The sequence below is a fragment of the Rhinoraja longicauda genome, chromosome 14, assembly GCF_053455715.1.
Source record: "Rhinoraja longicauda isolate Sanriku21f chromosome 14, sRhiLon1.1, whole genome shotgun sequence".
Classification (NCBI taxonomy): domain Eukaryota; kingdom Metazoa; phylum Chordata; class Chondrichthyes; order Rajiformes; family Arhynchobatidae; genus Rhinoraja; species Rhinoraja longicauda.
Genome location: NC_135966.1, coordinates 48,941,099 through 48,957,107, shown reverse-complemented (window position 1 = coordinate 48,957,107; position 16,009 = coordinate 48,941,099). Strand labels below are relative to the sequence as shown.

The 16,009-nt window shown below is 44.9% G+C and overlaps 1 protein-coding gene across 1 annotated transcript in view; it reads right to left on the bottom strand.

Moving 5' to 3' along the window:
- The window catches only part of LOC144600250 (dedicator of cytokinesis protein 2-like), a 706,150-nt gene that overhangs the window by 137,373 nt on the left and 552,768 nt on the right, over window positions 1-16,009 (bottom strand). Inside the window, exon 36 of the mRNA XM_078411810.1 lies at window positions 13,769-13,809. Within this exon, the coding sequence (XP_078267936.1) occupies window positions 13,769-13,809 (41 nt within the window). The remainder of the gene's footprint in view (window positions 1-13,768; window positions 13,810-16,009) is intronic.

Below are 16,009 nucleotides of genomic sequence, written 5' to 3'. Positions count from 1 at the left end.
TGCATTCAGAGAATTGGCCTCCACTGCCTTCTGAGGCAGAGAATTCCACAGATTCACAACTCTCTGACTGAAAAAGTTTTTCCTCATCTCCGTTCTAAATGGCCTACCCCTTATTCTTAAACTGTGGCCCCTTGTTCTGGACTCCCCCAACATTGGGAACATGTTTCCTGCCTCTAACGTGTCCAACCCCTTAATAATCTTATACATTTCGATAAGATCTCCTCTCATCCTTCTAAATTCCAGTGTATACAAGCCTTATCGCTCCTAGTCGTTACTCCTAATCTTGCTCTTGTTTAAGGATGATACTAACTAACCTCTCTGAATTCTCATCCAAGTCATTTATATATATAATAAACAACAGAGGTCCCAGCACTGGTTTCTGTAGAACACCACTGGTCATAGACTTCCAGTCAGAACGACACTGTTCCATCACTACTCTCTGTCTTCTATGCCAGTTCTCAATTCAAACGGCCAAGTCATTCACAGATGTGGAAACAATGGCAATATTTGGAAACGAGAATTGAAGTGTTAAAATCAAAGTGTTCTGAGACAGGACTGAGGCAGGGTCAAGTAAAGACAATTAACTTCGGAGAAAGACCATTGCAATTATGATTAAGAGAGAATTTTTTTTTTATAGTTCTTTGAGTAAATTGACTTCATAACAGAACCATCGTGAATGTTTTGAATTTGGAAGCCAATCTATTCCTTCACATACATCGTGGAGAAAGGAAGAAATAAAAGTCTTGAACTGAAAGGCTGTGTTCATGAAAGATTAAGCAATAGATTTATAGGTTCTGAAGATTTCACACTATAGGGACTGGAATTGATAAAGAAGCTCAGTTTTTGAAGGGCAGAGCTGGCTTGAGGAGTCTTGCAGATTACTGCTGCTGTGATGTTCTCATGAGCTATTGTACAAACTGAGATTAGTGGACCCAGATTTGTGGTTATACCAGGCTGTTAGAGAATTGATATGCTTCAGGGGTGGGCAGTCAGAAACAGGGCAACTGTATTCCTCTCCTAATTGCCTGACTCTTTGTTAACGTGAGAGGATTGCTAACTCACTGTGGGCACCCTGACTGGATTGCTGAGTCGCAGAATTAACTGTCGGGGAATTTAAGTTCAGGGTATAAAAACTTTAAGATTGGGATGGTATTAAGAAGGGTATATTCACAGGCTTAGATTTTCCAAGGCTGTCACTACTGAGGTGCGTGATGATCTATGGGAAGACCCCTGTGTCTGGCCCCTCTTGGAGATGAATGTCACCTTGACTGTCAACTTCCTCACTGCAATCTCTTTCCAAGTGGCTTCACCTGATATCTCCCGTCTCCCGATTGGCTGCTCACTGCTGCATCAAAGGTCATGCACATATATTCCATCCTGTTGAGCTGCTTGTAACCTCTATCTCTAGGTTACCTCTACTGTCACCTCTGGGTTCAAGAACAGCTTCTGCCCAGCAACCAACAGACTTTTCAAGCATACATCACAAGCTAACCGCAGTCCTACCTCAGCAACAAACTACTATGGATTTTGTGTAAGAGTCACACTAGGTACTTCAGCTAGCACTGTTATGGTTCAGTTCACAAGTTCAGGGCGGCACGGTGGCGCAGCGGTAGAGTTGCTGCTTTACAGCGAATGCAGCGCCGGAGACACAGGTTCGATCCTGACTACGGGTGCTGCACTGTAAGGAGTTTGTACGTTCTCCCCGTGACCTGCGTGGGTTTTCTCCGAGATCTTCGGTTTCCTCCCACACTCCAAAGACGTACAGGTATGTAGGTTAATTGGCTGGGTAAATGTAAAAATTGTCCCTAGTGGGTGTAGGATAGTGTTAATGTACGGGGATCACTGGGCGGCACGGACTTGGAGGGCCGAAAAGGCCTGTTTCCGGCTGTAGATATATGATATGATAACCAAAAATGGATTGTTATTATTATGGTTTATTTTATATTTATTTGTGGTGCTGGTGCAGTAATGTGCTTGAGAAAACTCCAGCAAGTAAGAATGCCATTGTTCTGTTCCTGCCTGGTGCATTTGACAGAACACAGCCTTGATCACAGACTCACTTGAGTTAACATCACAGTCGACACTCTTGACTTGACACAGCCAACCGCACGGGCTGGCCTGGAATCACATGGAAGCTGGACTGGGGAAAGAGACAGCTTTCTCATCTAAATGATATTGGTGAAACCAGATGTGTTTTTACAACAATCCAGTCAGCTTTCGATTTGCAAAGCTTGATTTATTTTTTTCTCGCGCATCCCTGATTATGTTGGGAATTTAAATTCCAGAGCTAGCTTGGTTTGGGGACTGCACATTGGCACAGCTCATCGATCTGCAACCTCACAGCTCCTTCTGGTGCTGTCTGTATAGAGTTTGCATGCTCACCCTGTGACTGTGTGTATCGCCTCCAGTTTTCTTTGATATCCCAAAGGCACGCAGTTTGGTAGCTGAATTGGCTATTGTAAACTGTTAGATAGAAACATAGAAACATAGAAAATAGGTGCAGGAGTAGGCCATTTGGCCCTTCGAGCCTGCACCGCCATTCAATATGATCATGGCTGATCATCCAACTCAGTATCCCGTACCTGCCTTCTCTCCATACCCCCTGATCCCTTTAGCCACAAGGGCCACATCCAACTCCCTCTTAAATATAGCCAATTAACTGGCCTCAACTACCTTCTGTGGCAGAGAATTCCACAGATTCACCACTCTCTGTGTGAAAAAAAACTTTCTCATCTCGGTCCTAAAAGACTTCCCCCTTATCCTTAAACTGTGACCCCTTGTTCTGGACTTCCCCAACATCGGGAACAATCTTCCCGCATCTAGCCTGTCCAACCCCTTAAGAATTTTGTAAGTTTCTATAAGATCCCCCCTCAATCTTCTAAATTCCAGCGAGTACAAGCCGAGTCTATCCAATCTTTCTTCATATGAAAGTCCTGCCATCCCTGTTCATAGTTTATATATAACTTATTCAGTTGCAGATTGATGGTTGGCATGGACTTGATGGGTTGAAGGGCCTATGGCCATGTTGTATCTGTTTGATGTACGACAGGTCTCTGGGTTACTGGCCCAGTAGTTTAACTGCTATGCCACCAACATATCATATCATATCATATCATATATATACAGCCGGAAACAGGCCTTTTCGTCCCACCAAGTCCGTGCTGCCCACAACATATCCATAGCGTTAAAGGGTTGTGCAGAGGAAGCAAGTAATCTCAACAATGCAATATTGACCAGGATGTATGCTCTTATCAACTTGTTTAGGAAGTAAATATTGTCCAGAACATTTGCTCTTTAAGTAATAGCAAGGAACATCCTGCATCTTCCTGAAAGGACAGAAACGATTTGGCTGAACATGTCACGGGCAAAGCAGTAACTCTGACAATGCTGCACTCCATCCCAGCTGAACAGAGGCATTGGCCTGAAATGTGTCCTCAAAGCATTGGACCGATTATGAAACACCCAGATTCCACAGTCACACAGAATGCCACAAGGATCATTCCCTGACCCTCTGAAAAACAACTTTGGACCTGATAGCTGAGAATTTATTAGTTAGAGTTAACCATCCTTGATCGGACTTTGCTGGCTTTACCTTGTACCTTGTACCAAACGTTATTCCCTTACTATGTTGAGTTGAGTATAGGAGCAAAGAGGTCCTTCTACAGTTGTACCGGGCCCTGGTGAGACCGCACCTGGAGTACTGTGTGCAGTTTTGGTCTCCAAATTTGAGGAAGGATATTCTTGCTATGGAGGGCGTGCAGCGTAGGTTCACTAGATTAATTCCCGGAATGGCGGGACTGTCGTATGTTGAAAGGCTGGAGCGATTGGGCTTGTATACACTGGAATTTAGAAGGATGAGGGGGGATCTTATTGAAACATATAAGATAATTAGGGGATTGGACACATTAGAGGCAGATAACATGTTCCCAATGTTGGGGGAGTCCAGAACAAGGGGCCACAGTTTGAGAATAAGGGGTAGGCCATTTAGAACGGAGATGAGGAAGAACTTTTTCAGTCAGAGGGTGGTGAAGGTGTGGAATTATCTGCCTCAGAAGGCAGTGGAGGCCAGTTCGTTGGATGCTTTCAAGAGAGAGCTGGATAGAGCTCTTAAGGATAGCGGAGTGAGGGGGTATGGGGAGAAGGCAGGAACGGGGTACTGATTGATAGTGATCAGCCATGATCGCATTGAATGGCGGTGCTGGCTCGAAGGGCTGAATGGCCTACTCCTGCACCTATTGTCTATTGTCTATTGTCTATAAATGGATCGATTGTAATCATGTATTGTGTCTCTGCTAACTGGATAGCACGCCACAAAAAGCTTTTCATTCTACCTCAGTACACGTGACATAACTGAAAATGAACTGAGTATTCAACCAGCTGAACTGAACTTCATTAAAAAATCGTATAAGAAAATAACTGTAGATGCTGGTACAAATCAAAGGTATTTATTCACAAAATGCTGGAGTAACTCAGCAGATCAGGCAGCATCTCGGGAGAGAAGGAATGGGCGACGTTTCGGGTTGAGACTCTTCTTCAGACTGAAGAAGGGTCTCGACCCGAAACGTCGCCCATTCCTTCTCTCCCGAGATGCTGCCTGACCTACTGAGTTACTCCAGCATTTTGTGAATAAATACCTTCATAAAAAATTCTGTCTTGTTATTAAGTACATTTCAACAGATTGGGGAGGGAGAAGGTCACCAGACTACCATATGCTTTCCTATCCAGGATTTTCTCTGCCTCGCTGAAGATACAGGCTCCTACTCAGTGCTATCCTCCAGGATTCAACCTTCTTCAGTACGTATCCAGGTGAGCATCTTCCACTTCCTCGCTGCGACTCGTCTCCGGAGGCTACTTCGGCCGCGGGCCGCGTGGACGTCGGAAGCTCGCAGCCCCTGCTCTGGGTGGGGGCCCACATCGGGAACTCCGGCAGCGACAGCGTCTTCGCCCGCCCCGAATCGCGGGGCTTAGTTCGGCCCGCCGCGGGATTTTTCTCCGCCCGGCGGGGGCTTCAATGTCGGGTGCCCCGACCGCTCCGGCATGGCAACTTCAACAGCCTGACCGCAGGAGAAGACGGCAGGAGAAGAGAAAAGACATTCTGGCCTTCCATCACAGTGAGGAGGTGACTGGAGGAGACTCACTGTGATGGATGTTTCTTTTGTTTGGTGTTGGTTTATGATTGTATGTGTTATTGCATATTTTTATTGCTTATTTTTATTGGTCTTATTGTTGAACTGCGGGTAATTTTTCATTTAACTGCACATTTATGTGTATGTGACAAATAAATTGACTATTGACTATTGACTATTGTGTTGCTGTATCTTAGCCCATCCAGTCACATGAGTGCATCCTTGTGGAATTTAGATGAGGAAATACTGGGTTAATGTCCAGCTGCCCGACCCAAAGACTACCGCTGATGTCTTGGTCAAGCGTAGACTGACTTCAGTGAGATGGAAGATTGGAGAGATGGAGGAGATTCTGGAGCCATCCTTGGCCTTCAGGTCAAAGGACCAACATTGTCCCTTGGAGCTGGTAATATGATAGGGGTTGGGTTGAAAATAAACCAAAGGGACGACTCCAACAACGTTTTGGAAAAACACTACGAATTAGAGAGCAATTTCACTTGCTTAGATTCAATACCTAAGAGTGATTACAAGGCAGTAATCTAATTGAAATGTTCCAATCACATTATAAACCATGGCAGCAAAGCTCCAATATGTTCCACCTGAGTGCAAGAATCAGATTATGGTCTATGTACAGCGATCTTATTGATGGCTAATATACACAGCTTCAGCTCCATGTGGGAGTTTAATTTTAGCTTGGGCTGAAGCAGACTCCAACAGTTAGCGATACATCCACATCCCCATGCAAACGTTACTTCCGGGATCTGTATTATTATTATTTTTTTTCATATTTCAGATACAGCGCGGAAACAGGCCTTTTCGGCCCACCAAGTCCACACCGCCCAGTGATCCCCGCACACTAACACTATCCTACTCACACTAGGGACAATTTTTACATTTACCCAGTCAATTAACCTACATACCTGTACGTCTTTGGACAACGTGTAGGACAACGTGCTGGTAGGAGCTGATGGGATAATTACTTAGGCAGGTAGGACACAATACATTGATTCATCCAGAATTGTGGTATCTAGTATCACAATATGGACTTTCTCTAATGTGACTAATTGGAACACAGCTACCAGCCTTAGACAATAGACAATAGGTGCAGGAGTAGGCCATTCAGCCCTTCGAGCCAGCACCGCCATTCAATGCGATCATGGCTGATCACTCTCAATCAGTACCCCGTTCCTGCCTTCTCGCCATACCCCCTCACTCCACTATCCTTAAGAGCTCTATCCAGCTCTCTCTTGAAAGCATCCAACGAACTGGCCTCCACTGCCTTCTGAGGCAGAGAATTCCACACCTTCACCACTCTCTGACTGAAAAAGTTCTTCCTCATCTCCGTTCTAAATGGCCTACCCCTTATTCTTAAACTGTGGCCCCTTGTTCTGGACTCCCCCAACATTGGGAACATGTTATCTGCCTCTAATGTGTCCAATCCCCTAATTATCTTATATGTTTCAATAAGATCCCCCCTCATCCTTCTAAATTCCAGTGTATACAAGCCCAATCGCTCCAGCCTTTCAACATACGACAGTCCCGCCATTCCGGGAATTAACCTAGTGAACCTACGCTGCACGCCCTCCATAGCAAGAATATCCTTCCTCAAATTTGGAGACCAAAACTGCACACAGTACTCCAGGTGCGGTCTCACCAGGGCCCGGTACAACTGTAGAAGGACCTCTTTGCTCCTATACTCAACTCCTCTTGTTACGAAGGCCAACATTCCATTGGCTTTCTTCACTGCCTGCTGTACCTGCATGCTTCCTTTCATTGACTGATGCACTAGGACACCCAGATCTCGTTGAACTCCCCCTCCTCCTAACTTGACACCATTCAGATAATAATCTGCCTTTCTATTCTTACTTCCAAAGTGAATAACCTCACACTTATCTACATTAAACTGCATCTGCCATGTATCCGCCCACTCACACAACCTGTCCAAGTCACCCTGCAGCCTTATTGCATCTTCCTCACAATTCACACTACCCCCCAACTTAGTATCATCTGCAAATTTGCTAATGGTACTTTTAATCCCTTCGTCTAAGTCATTAATGTATATCGTAAATAGCTGGGGTCCCAGCACCGAACCTTGCAGTACCCCACTGGTCACTGCCTGCCATTCCGAAAGGGACCCATTTATCCCCACTCTTTGCTTTCTGTCTGTCAACCAATTTTCTATCCATGTCAGTACCCTACCCCCAATACCATGTGCCCTAATTTTGCCCACTAATCTCCTATGTGGGACCTTGTCGAAGGCTTTCTGAAAGTCGAGGTACACCACATCCACTGACTCTCCCTTGTCAATTTTCCTAGTTACATCCTCAAAAAATTCCAGGGCATCTACATTGGAGGGCATCTACAACACACAATGCCTCAGAAAAGCCACCAGCATCCACAAAGACTCTTCACACCCCTGCAACAGTCTGTTCGAACTTCTACCGTCGGGCAGATGATACAAGGCCTTCTACGCCCGCACCTCCAGACTCAGGAACAGCTTCATCCCCAGGGCCATAGCTGCTATGAACCGGTCCTGCTGAGCCAGATGGTCACATCGCACAGTGAACCGGCACAGACCTACTTGCACTTTATTCTGTTTTAAAACTGTTCTAACTTGTTTCATTGAGTTGTTTAAATTAATACTGACTAGCTAATTAATTTATTGCATCGTATGGGAGGTGCATTCCCAATCTCGTTGTACCCCTGTACAATGACAATAAAGATATATTGTATTGTATTGTATTGTATTGTATTGTATTGTATTGTATTGTAGTAGTTCATAACTGCAGCAAAATTCAGTGATGGTGGATATGCAAATCAAAAAGAGATTGCTGGAAGCACTCAATGGGTCAGGCTAGCACCAGCAGGGAGATTAAAAGGGCCAATGTTTCAGGTCAAGGGTCCTTCATCAGAACTGGAAAAGAAGTGTTATGTTGCAGGGGAGGTGGATGAAGACATTAGGTAGCATATCCCTGATAGGGAGCAGAATGAAGGTGTCCGTAAGACCATAAAACCATAATACATCGGAACAGAATTAGGCCATTTGGCCCATCATGTCTACCCCATCGTGGCTGATATATTTTCCCCATTCTCCTGCTTTCTCCCATAATCTTTCACGCCCTTAATAATTAAGAACCTATCAATTTCTGCTTTAAAAATACCCAATAGCTTTGCCTTCACAGCTGTCCGTAGTTAATCTGTGGAGGCCAAGTCAGGGGATATTTTTAAGGCAGAGATAGACAAATTCTTGATTAGAACGGGTGTCAAGGGTTATGGGGAGAAGGCAGAAAAATGGGATTAGGAGGCAGAGATCAGCCATGATTGAATGGCGGAGTGTGGACTCGATGGGCCGAATGGCCTAATTCTACTCCTATAACTTGTGAACTAGTGAAGTTGCACCCTCTCTGACTGCACCCACTGTTCAATCAGAAAACAGCAGAGCTGTTGCCTTAAGCTATGATTTCCAACGGATCCACTCACACTAAAAAATGTATTTCAAACTTGAATAAACTGACTGTTTGAGCTTCCAAAGACCACTGGTGAGCTCTCATCATGGGGCTAAACCCCTAACTTTTCAATCCTCACCAGAACCCTTCATGCCTCACTTAGATCTCCAAATTCTTTGAAAAGATTTACTCGATTCCCCTGTCCTCTCCTTTCTCCCTCTCCACCCTTTCAACGCCAGGCCCTCAACCCCCACTCTTCCATGCCCACAACTACGGAATCTACGCTGCACTCACTGCAAGGCAGGAGTATCCCCTTTGTGGTACAAAGACCCAAACTGTTTCCAGTGCCTTAAATGAGGTCTCATCAAAACTCCTCACAATATCAGCATGACTTGGAGACACAAGGAGCCAGAGGAAACTATAATCTTGAACAAGAAACAATGTGCTGGAGGACCGTAGCGGGTCAGGCAAAATTACTCTTGAATACCTCCTACAGTCCTCAGTCAGCGTTTGAATCAGAGTGCCTCATGTTAAACACCACTTGGAAGAAGCACTGACGATAGCAAGGAGACAGAATGTACGTGAACCAACAAGTGAGGTGAACCTATTTGATTTCATCCGTCCGTGATAGCGCAAGTGGAAGCATGCAGGTACAGCAGGCAGTGAAGAAAGCCAATGGAATGTTGGCCTTTATAACAAGAGGAGTTGAGTATAGGAGCAAAGAGGTCCTTCTGCAGTTGTACAGGGCCCTAGTGAGACCGCACCTGGAGTACTGTGTGCAGTTTTGGTCTCCAAATTTGAGGAAGGATATTCTTGCTATTGAGGGCGTGCAGCGTAGGTTTACTAGGTAAATTCCAGGAATGGCCGGACTGTCGTATGTTGAAAGACTGGAGCAACTAGGCTTGTATACACTGGAATTTAGAAGGATGAGAGGGGATCTTATCGAAACGTATAAGATTATTAAGGGGTTGGACATGTTAGAGGCAGGAAACATGTTCCCAATGTTGGGGGAGTCCAGAACCAGGGGCCACAGTTCAAGAATAAGGGATAGGCCATTTAGAACTGAGATGAGGAAAAACTTTTTCAGTCAGAGAGTTGTGAATCTGTGGAATTCTCTGCCTCAGAAGGCCATGGAGGCCAGTTCTCTGAATGCATTCAAGAGAGACCTAGATAGAGCTCTTAAGGATAGCGGAGTCAGGGGGTATGGGGAGAAGGCAGGAACGGGGTACTGATTGAGAATGATCAGCCATGATCACATTGAATGGTGGTGCTGGCTCGAAGGGCCGAATGGCCTCCTCCTGCACCTATTGTCTATTGTCTATTGTCCGCTGCAGATTCTTTGTGAAGACCAGGTTTTGCTTCACATCTCCATTGTGTTGCATGGCTTGTAAAAACATGCCCATGGAATCAACTCAGAACACACCTGGCAACTCAAAACTGGGCATCGATGAGGTACTGTGGACGACAAAAAGCCTCAAAATGAAGGTAAGCAAGAGTCCAAATAGTCCCGTATTATTGAGAGGTTTGGTGGGAAAGAGGGTTGAGGCAAGTTGAGGGAGCTTCTCTAGCCTCTGGCAGTGCTCCATCTTACCTGCAAATCTGTTAATAGACAATAGACAATAGACAATAGGTGCAGGAGGAGGCCATTCGGCCCTTCGAACCAGCACCACCATTCAATGTGATCATGGCTGATCATTCTCAATCAGTACCCCGTTCCTGCCTTCTCCCCATACCCCCTGACTCCGCTATCCTTAAGAGATCTATCTAGCTCTCTCTTGAATGCATTCAGAGAATTGGCCTCCACCGCCTTCTGAGGCAGAGAATTCCACAGATTCACAACTCACTGACTGAAAAAGTTTTTCCTCATCTCTGTTCTAAATGGCCTACCCCTTATTCTTAAACTGTAATCCCTGGTTCTGGACTCCCCCAACATTGGGAATATTTTTCCTGCCTCAAACGTGACCAACCCCTTAATAATCTCATGGACTTTATAACTGGTTGACTTAAATTCATTTGAAATAAACAAGGACTTTTTAAACAAGGCTTTTGCAATGTAATAAAGTCCTTGTTCATTTCTTGTTTCTTTTGGTCATGTCTTTGAGACGACCAAAAAGGACAAGATTGGACTGTCTCTGAATGTCCCATTCGACTAGGGATAGTGTGATGATTCATTGAAACTCACTTTGGCAGTGAAGAGTGGTCAGTCAATGATATTGGCCAGATTTAGATTTACACAAGTGGGTCAGAGCAAAGATTTATTGTTGAAATTGAAAGAGAAAGATTTTTTTTTCATTTTAGAGAAACGGGTCCTTCGGCCCGAGTCCACACCAACCACCAATCATCCCTTCACACTTGGTCTATGCCATTACACTTTGTCATGCACTCCCTACACACTAGGCCAAGTTACAGAGGCCAATTAACCTACAAACCTGCACGCCTTTGGAATGTGTGAGGAAACGGGAGCAGCTGGGGAAAATCCACAGGGTGAACGTGCAAACTCCAAACAGACAGCGCCCAAGGTCAGGATCGAACCCTGGGCAACGGGCAAGCTGTTGCCTTACAGCGCTTGCTGCGCCAGAAACCCGGGTTCGGTCTTGACCATGGGCCCTGTCTGCTCAGAGTTTGTACATTCACCTCGTAGGTTTTCCCTGAGATCTTCAGTTTCCTCCCACACTCTCAAGATGTACAGGTTTGTAGGTTAATTGGGTTTGTTTACTTGGTATAAGTGTAAAACTGTCCCCTGGTGTGTGTGGGGTAGTGATAATGTGCGGGGACCGCTGCCGTGAGCGCTCGATGGGCTGTAGGGCCTGTTTCTGTGCTGTATCTGTAAACTAAACTAAACTAAACTAAGACTCTGGTGCTGCTAGAACAGCAACTCTACCAGTTGTGCCATTGTTCCACCCAATGATAGAATATAATAGAACATGGAGTTTACAAAACTGAATGGGTTACAAAGTTCAGGGTACAGCAAAGAGTTAATCATGCTGATGTGACACTGAAGTCCCATGTAGATAAGACAGTTAAAAACAGTTACGTTTCGGTAACTCGCCAACAAGATTCACCTTCATTTTTACTGGAACCATTTCAATGTTATTTTTTTAAACCACACTCGCAGAATTCTTACAGTGAGATTAGAGTTCATCTTCTTGGAATATTACTCCGGTAACATAACTATGACAACAACACACATATGGTAACACAAGCTAGTTTTGAAGTTTGTCATCATCTTCCCTTCGCTGCTGAGCAAACTCTGACCCCAATGTTTTTCTCATTGCTACAGCAACACTGTGGTGCAGCAGATTGTACAGTTGTCCCACAGCCTCAAAGATTCAGGTTCAATCCTGACCTCGGGTCCTGTGTGCACAGAGTTTGCCCGTTTCCCCTGTGACCGTATGAGTTTCCTCTGGGTGCTCTCTTTTCCCTCACACACCCCTAAGATGTAGGGGTTGGTAGGTTAACTGGCTGGTGTAAAGTTCTCCTAATGTGTTCGTGTGTGGTAGAATCTGGGGGGAATTGATGAGAATGTGGGATTAATGTAAATGGGTAGACAATAGACAATAGACAATAGGTGCAGGATAGGCCATTCGGCCCTTCGAGCCTGCACCGCCATTTAATGTGATCATGGCTGATCATCCATAATCAGTTCCTGCCTTCTTCCCATACACCCTGACTCCACTATCTTTAAGAGTTGCTCGCTGTATCTGTACCTCACCGTACCTGATGCATATGACAATAAACTCAACTTGACTTGACTCTCAACATTATAGACAATAGACAAAAGGTGCTGGAGCAGGCCATTCGGCCCTTCGAGCCAGCACCGCCATTCAATGTGATCATGGCTGATCATTCTCAATCAGTACCCTATTCCTGCCTTCTCCCCATACCCCCTGACTCCGCTATCTTTAAGAGCTCTATCTTGCTCTCTCTTGAAAGCAACCAGAGAATTGGCCTCCACTGCCTTCTGAGGCAGAGAATTCCACAGATTTACAATTCTCTGAGTGACAAAGTTTTTCCTCGTCTCCGTTCTAAATGGCTTACCCCTTATTCTTAAACTGTGGCCCCTGGTTCTGGACTCCCCCAACATTGGGAACATGTTTCCTGCCTCTAGCGTGTGCAATCCTTTAATAATCTTATATGTTTCAATAAGATCCCCTCTCATCCTTCTAAATTCCAGTGTATACAAGCCCAGTCGCTCTAGTCCTTCAACATATGACAGTCCCACCATTCCGGGAATTAACCTAGTGAACCTATGCTGCACTCCCTCAATAGCAAGAATGTCCTTCCTCAAATTTGGAGACCAAAATTGCACACAGTACTCCAGGTGCGGTCTCACTAGGGCCCTGTACAACTGCAGAAGGACCTCTTTGCTTCTATACTCAACTCCTCTTGTCATGAAGGCCAACATGCCGTTAACTTTCTTCACTGCCTGCTGTACCTGCATGCTTACTTTCAGTGACTGATGTACAAGGACACCCAGATCTCTTTGTACTTCCCCTTTTCCTAACTTGACACCAGGGTAGGTTCACAGACAGTGCAAACCTGGTGGGCTGAAGGGCCTGTTTCCATGCTATATCTTGCTATGACTGTATGTTGTAAAGAAATAATGCTCCTGACTGTTTAAAGAATTCTACTATGTCCACGCATGGATCTTCCAAAGGTGCCGAGACTGAACTGGAAATCAATTTTTTATGTTCCATTCCTCCTGGTTGTTGAAATCATTGATCGCGAGTTTGGTAGTTTTAAAAATGCCTGATATACTTTCTTGAATCTCATCAGTCTAGGCTCCGATTAAGCACAGTGAAGGTTGTGAACAGAGATTGCACCGATCCCACAAAGGTCCGGAGGCTGTAAAGTTCCTTGCAGATAACGCGTTCCAATGGATTGAGCAAGGGCCATCAGCTGTGTTTCTGATTCAATCACAGTCTGAAAAGACGCAAAGGCACCTGAATGAGCCTGTTATTAGCTACGGTTTATGTTTGTCTTCAACCCTGTTTGCTTCCTCTTGAGTACCCAATGTTTCATTTTGGTCCCAATTTTTAATTTAAAGTAATGTGCAGCTTCTTAACAGCAAATGTTTACTCTTCATTTTACCTCAGTAAAAAGAATGAAATATATCTCAAGCGAAATATGACTCTACAGCACTGACCTTATTAACAAAGCAGATCACAGGAAATTGACTAAATGATATTACCCACGTACCTTATGTACATCTCTTCCCGATTAATATCTTTGTAGAAATTCTGTGGAGATAAATAATAACATCTCGTTATTTCAATAACGCAGACAAAATTAAGTTGCATTAAAATGTAGTGTAGATGCGTGCGTGATGGTCAGAGCAAACTGGGCTAAAGGACCTGCTTCCATGGTGTATGACCCAAAACTCGAGAGTCATACAGTCATACAGCATGGAAACAGGCCCATCGGCCCGACTTGTCCTTGATGACCAACATGCTCATCTAAGCTCATCACATTTGCCAGTGTTTAACCCAAATTCCACAAAACAGTTCCTATCCATATACCGATCCAAATGTATTTTAAATGTTGGTATTGCACCTGCCTCAACCTCTTTCTCTGGCTGCTCGTTTCACATATGTGCAAAAGGTTAAATTAATGGTGGTGATAGTTGCTGGAATGTGCTGTCAGAGGTGGTGGTGGAGACAATACAATACAATACAATACAATATATCTTTATTGTCATTGCATAGGGGTACAACGAGATTGGGAATGCGCCTCCCATACGATGTAATAAATTAATTAGCTAGTCAGTATTAATTTAAACAACCCAATGAAACAAATGAGAACAGTTTTAAAACAGAATAAAGTGCAAGTAGGTCTGTGCCGGTTCACTGTGCGATGTGACCATCCGGCTCAGCAGGACCGGTTCATAGCAGCTATGGCCCTGGGGATGAAGCTGTTCCTGAGTCTGGAGGTGCGGGCGTAGAAGGCCTTGTAGCGTCTGCCCGATGGTAGAAGTTCGAACAGACTGTTGCAGGGGTGTGAAGAGTCTTTGTGGATGCTGGTGGCTTTTCTGAGGCATCGTGTGTTGTAGATGCCCTCCAAGGCTGGTAGCTGTGTTCCGACGGTCCTCTGAGCTCTATGGACTACCCGCTGAAGAGCTTTCCTCTCTGCCTCCGTGCAGCTGAGATACCACACAGGGATGCCATGTGTTAGGATGCTCTCTATGGTGCAGCGGTAGAATGTCGTCAGCAGCTGTTGGGGCAGACCAGACTTTTTCAGTGTTCTTAGGTAGAACAGTCGTTGCTGTGCCTTCTTGACCAGCGCAGCAGTGTTATTGGACCATGTTAGGTCCTCCGAAATGTGAGTGCCCAGAAACTTGAAGCTAGACACTCTCTCCACACTGTCCCCGTTGATAAAGACCGGGCAGATGTGATAGTGCCATTTTAGGCAGGCACATGATAGATTGAGTATATCTTGGCATCATGTTCAGCACAGACATTATGGGGTGGAGGTCTTGTTCCTGTGCTGTACTGTTCAATGTTCTATTAAACAGAACTACTATAATCATTAGGGAACAGTAGCTGAATAACCCTTTAGATATTTCATTTATTGTTTTTAGAATGCTCTGACAGCCTATATCCCCTGAGTTCCCCATGACGTTTCCAAAGCTGAAAAAAAAGCCATTTTGACGAATTATGCTACAAATGACAGTCATTAACACATGTTGTCATTTGGTGCATGTTCTGCATGCTGGGTATTGTAGATAGACACAAAATGCTGGAGTAACTCAGCCGGATGGGCAGCCTCTCTGGGGAGAACGAATGGGTGACGTTTCGGGTTGAGACCATTCTTCAGAGAAGAAGAAGGGTCGATCTTCAGTGTAAACCAGCATCTGCAGTCCCTTCCTACACGTTCGAGGCATTGCACATGGGTTAGCTGATCGTATCCCACCGGGACAGTACTGAGCTTTAAACATTAAGAAGCAGCCCCTCTAAAACACATGGTTTGGTGCTAAAGCCCCATCTCTTTGTTATTCATATCAACAAATCGGATGACGATGTAGTTGACACTGTTAGTAAAATTGCAGATGACACCGAAATTGGCAATATATTAGGCAGTGAGGAAGGTTATCTAACTTTACAATACTTAGATAAGGTGTAGGTCAGTTGGGGAAGTGGGCCAGGGAACGGCAAATAGAATTGAACTCTGACAAGTATGAGGTGTTGCACTTTGGTATGTCAAACCAAGGCAGGACTTGCACAGTAAATGATAGAGTCCTGAGAGATTTTAGAGGTTTAGAGAGATACAGCGCGGAAACAGGCCCTTCGGCCCACCGAGTCCGCGCCGCCCAGCGATCCCCGCACACTAACACTATCCTGCACACACTAGGGACAATTTTTACATTTACCCAGTCAATTAACCTAACATACCTGTACGTCTTTGGAGTGTGGGAGGAAACCGAAGATCTCGGAGAAAACCCAA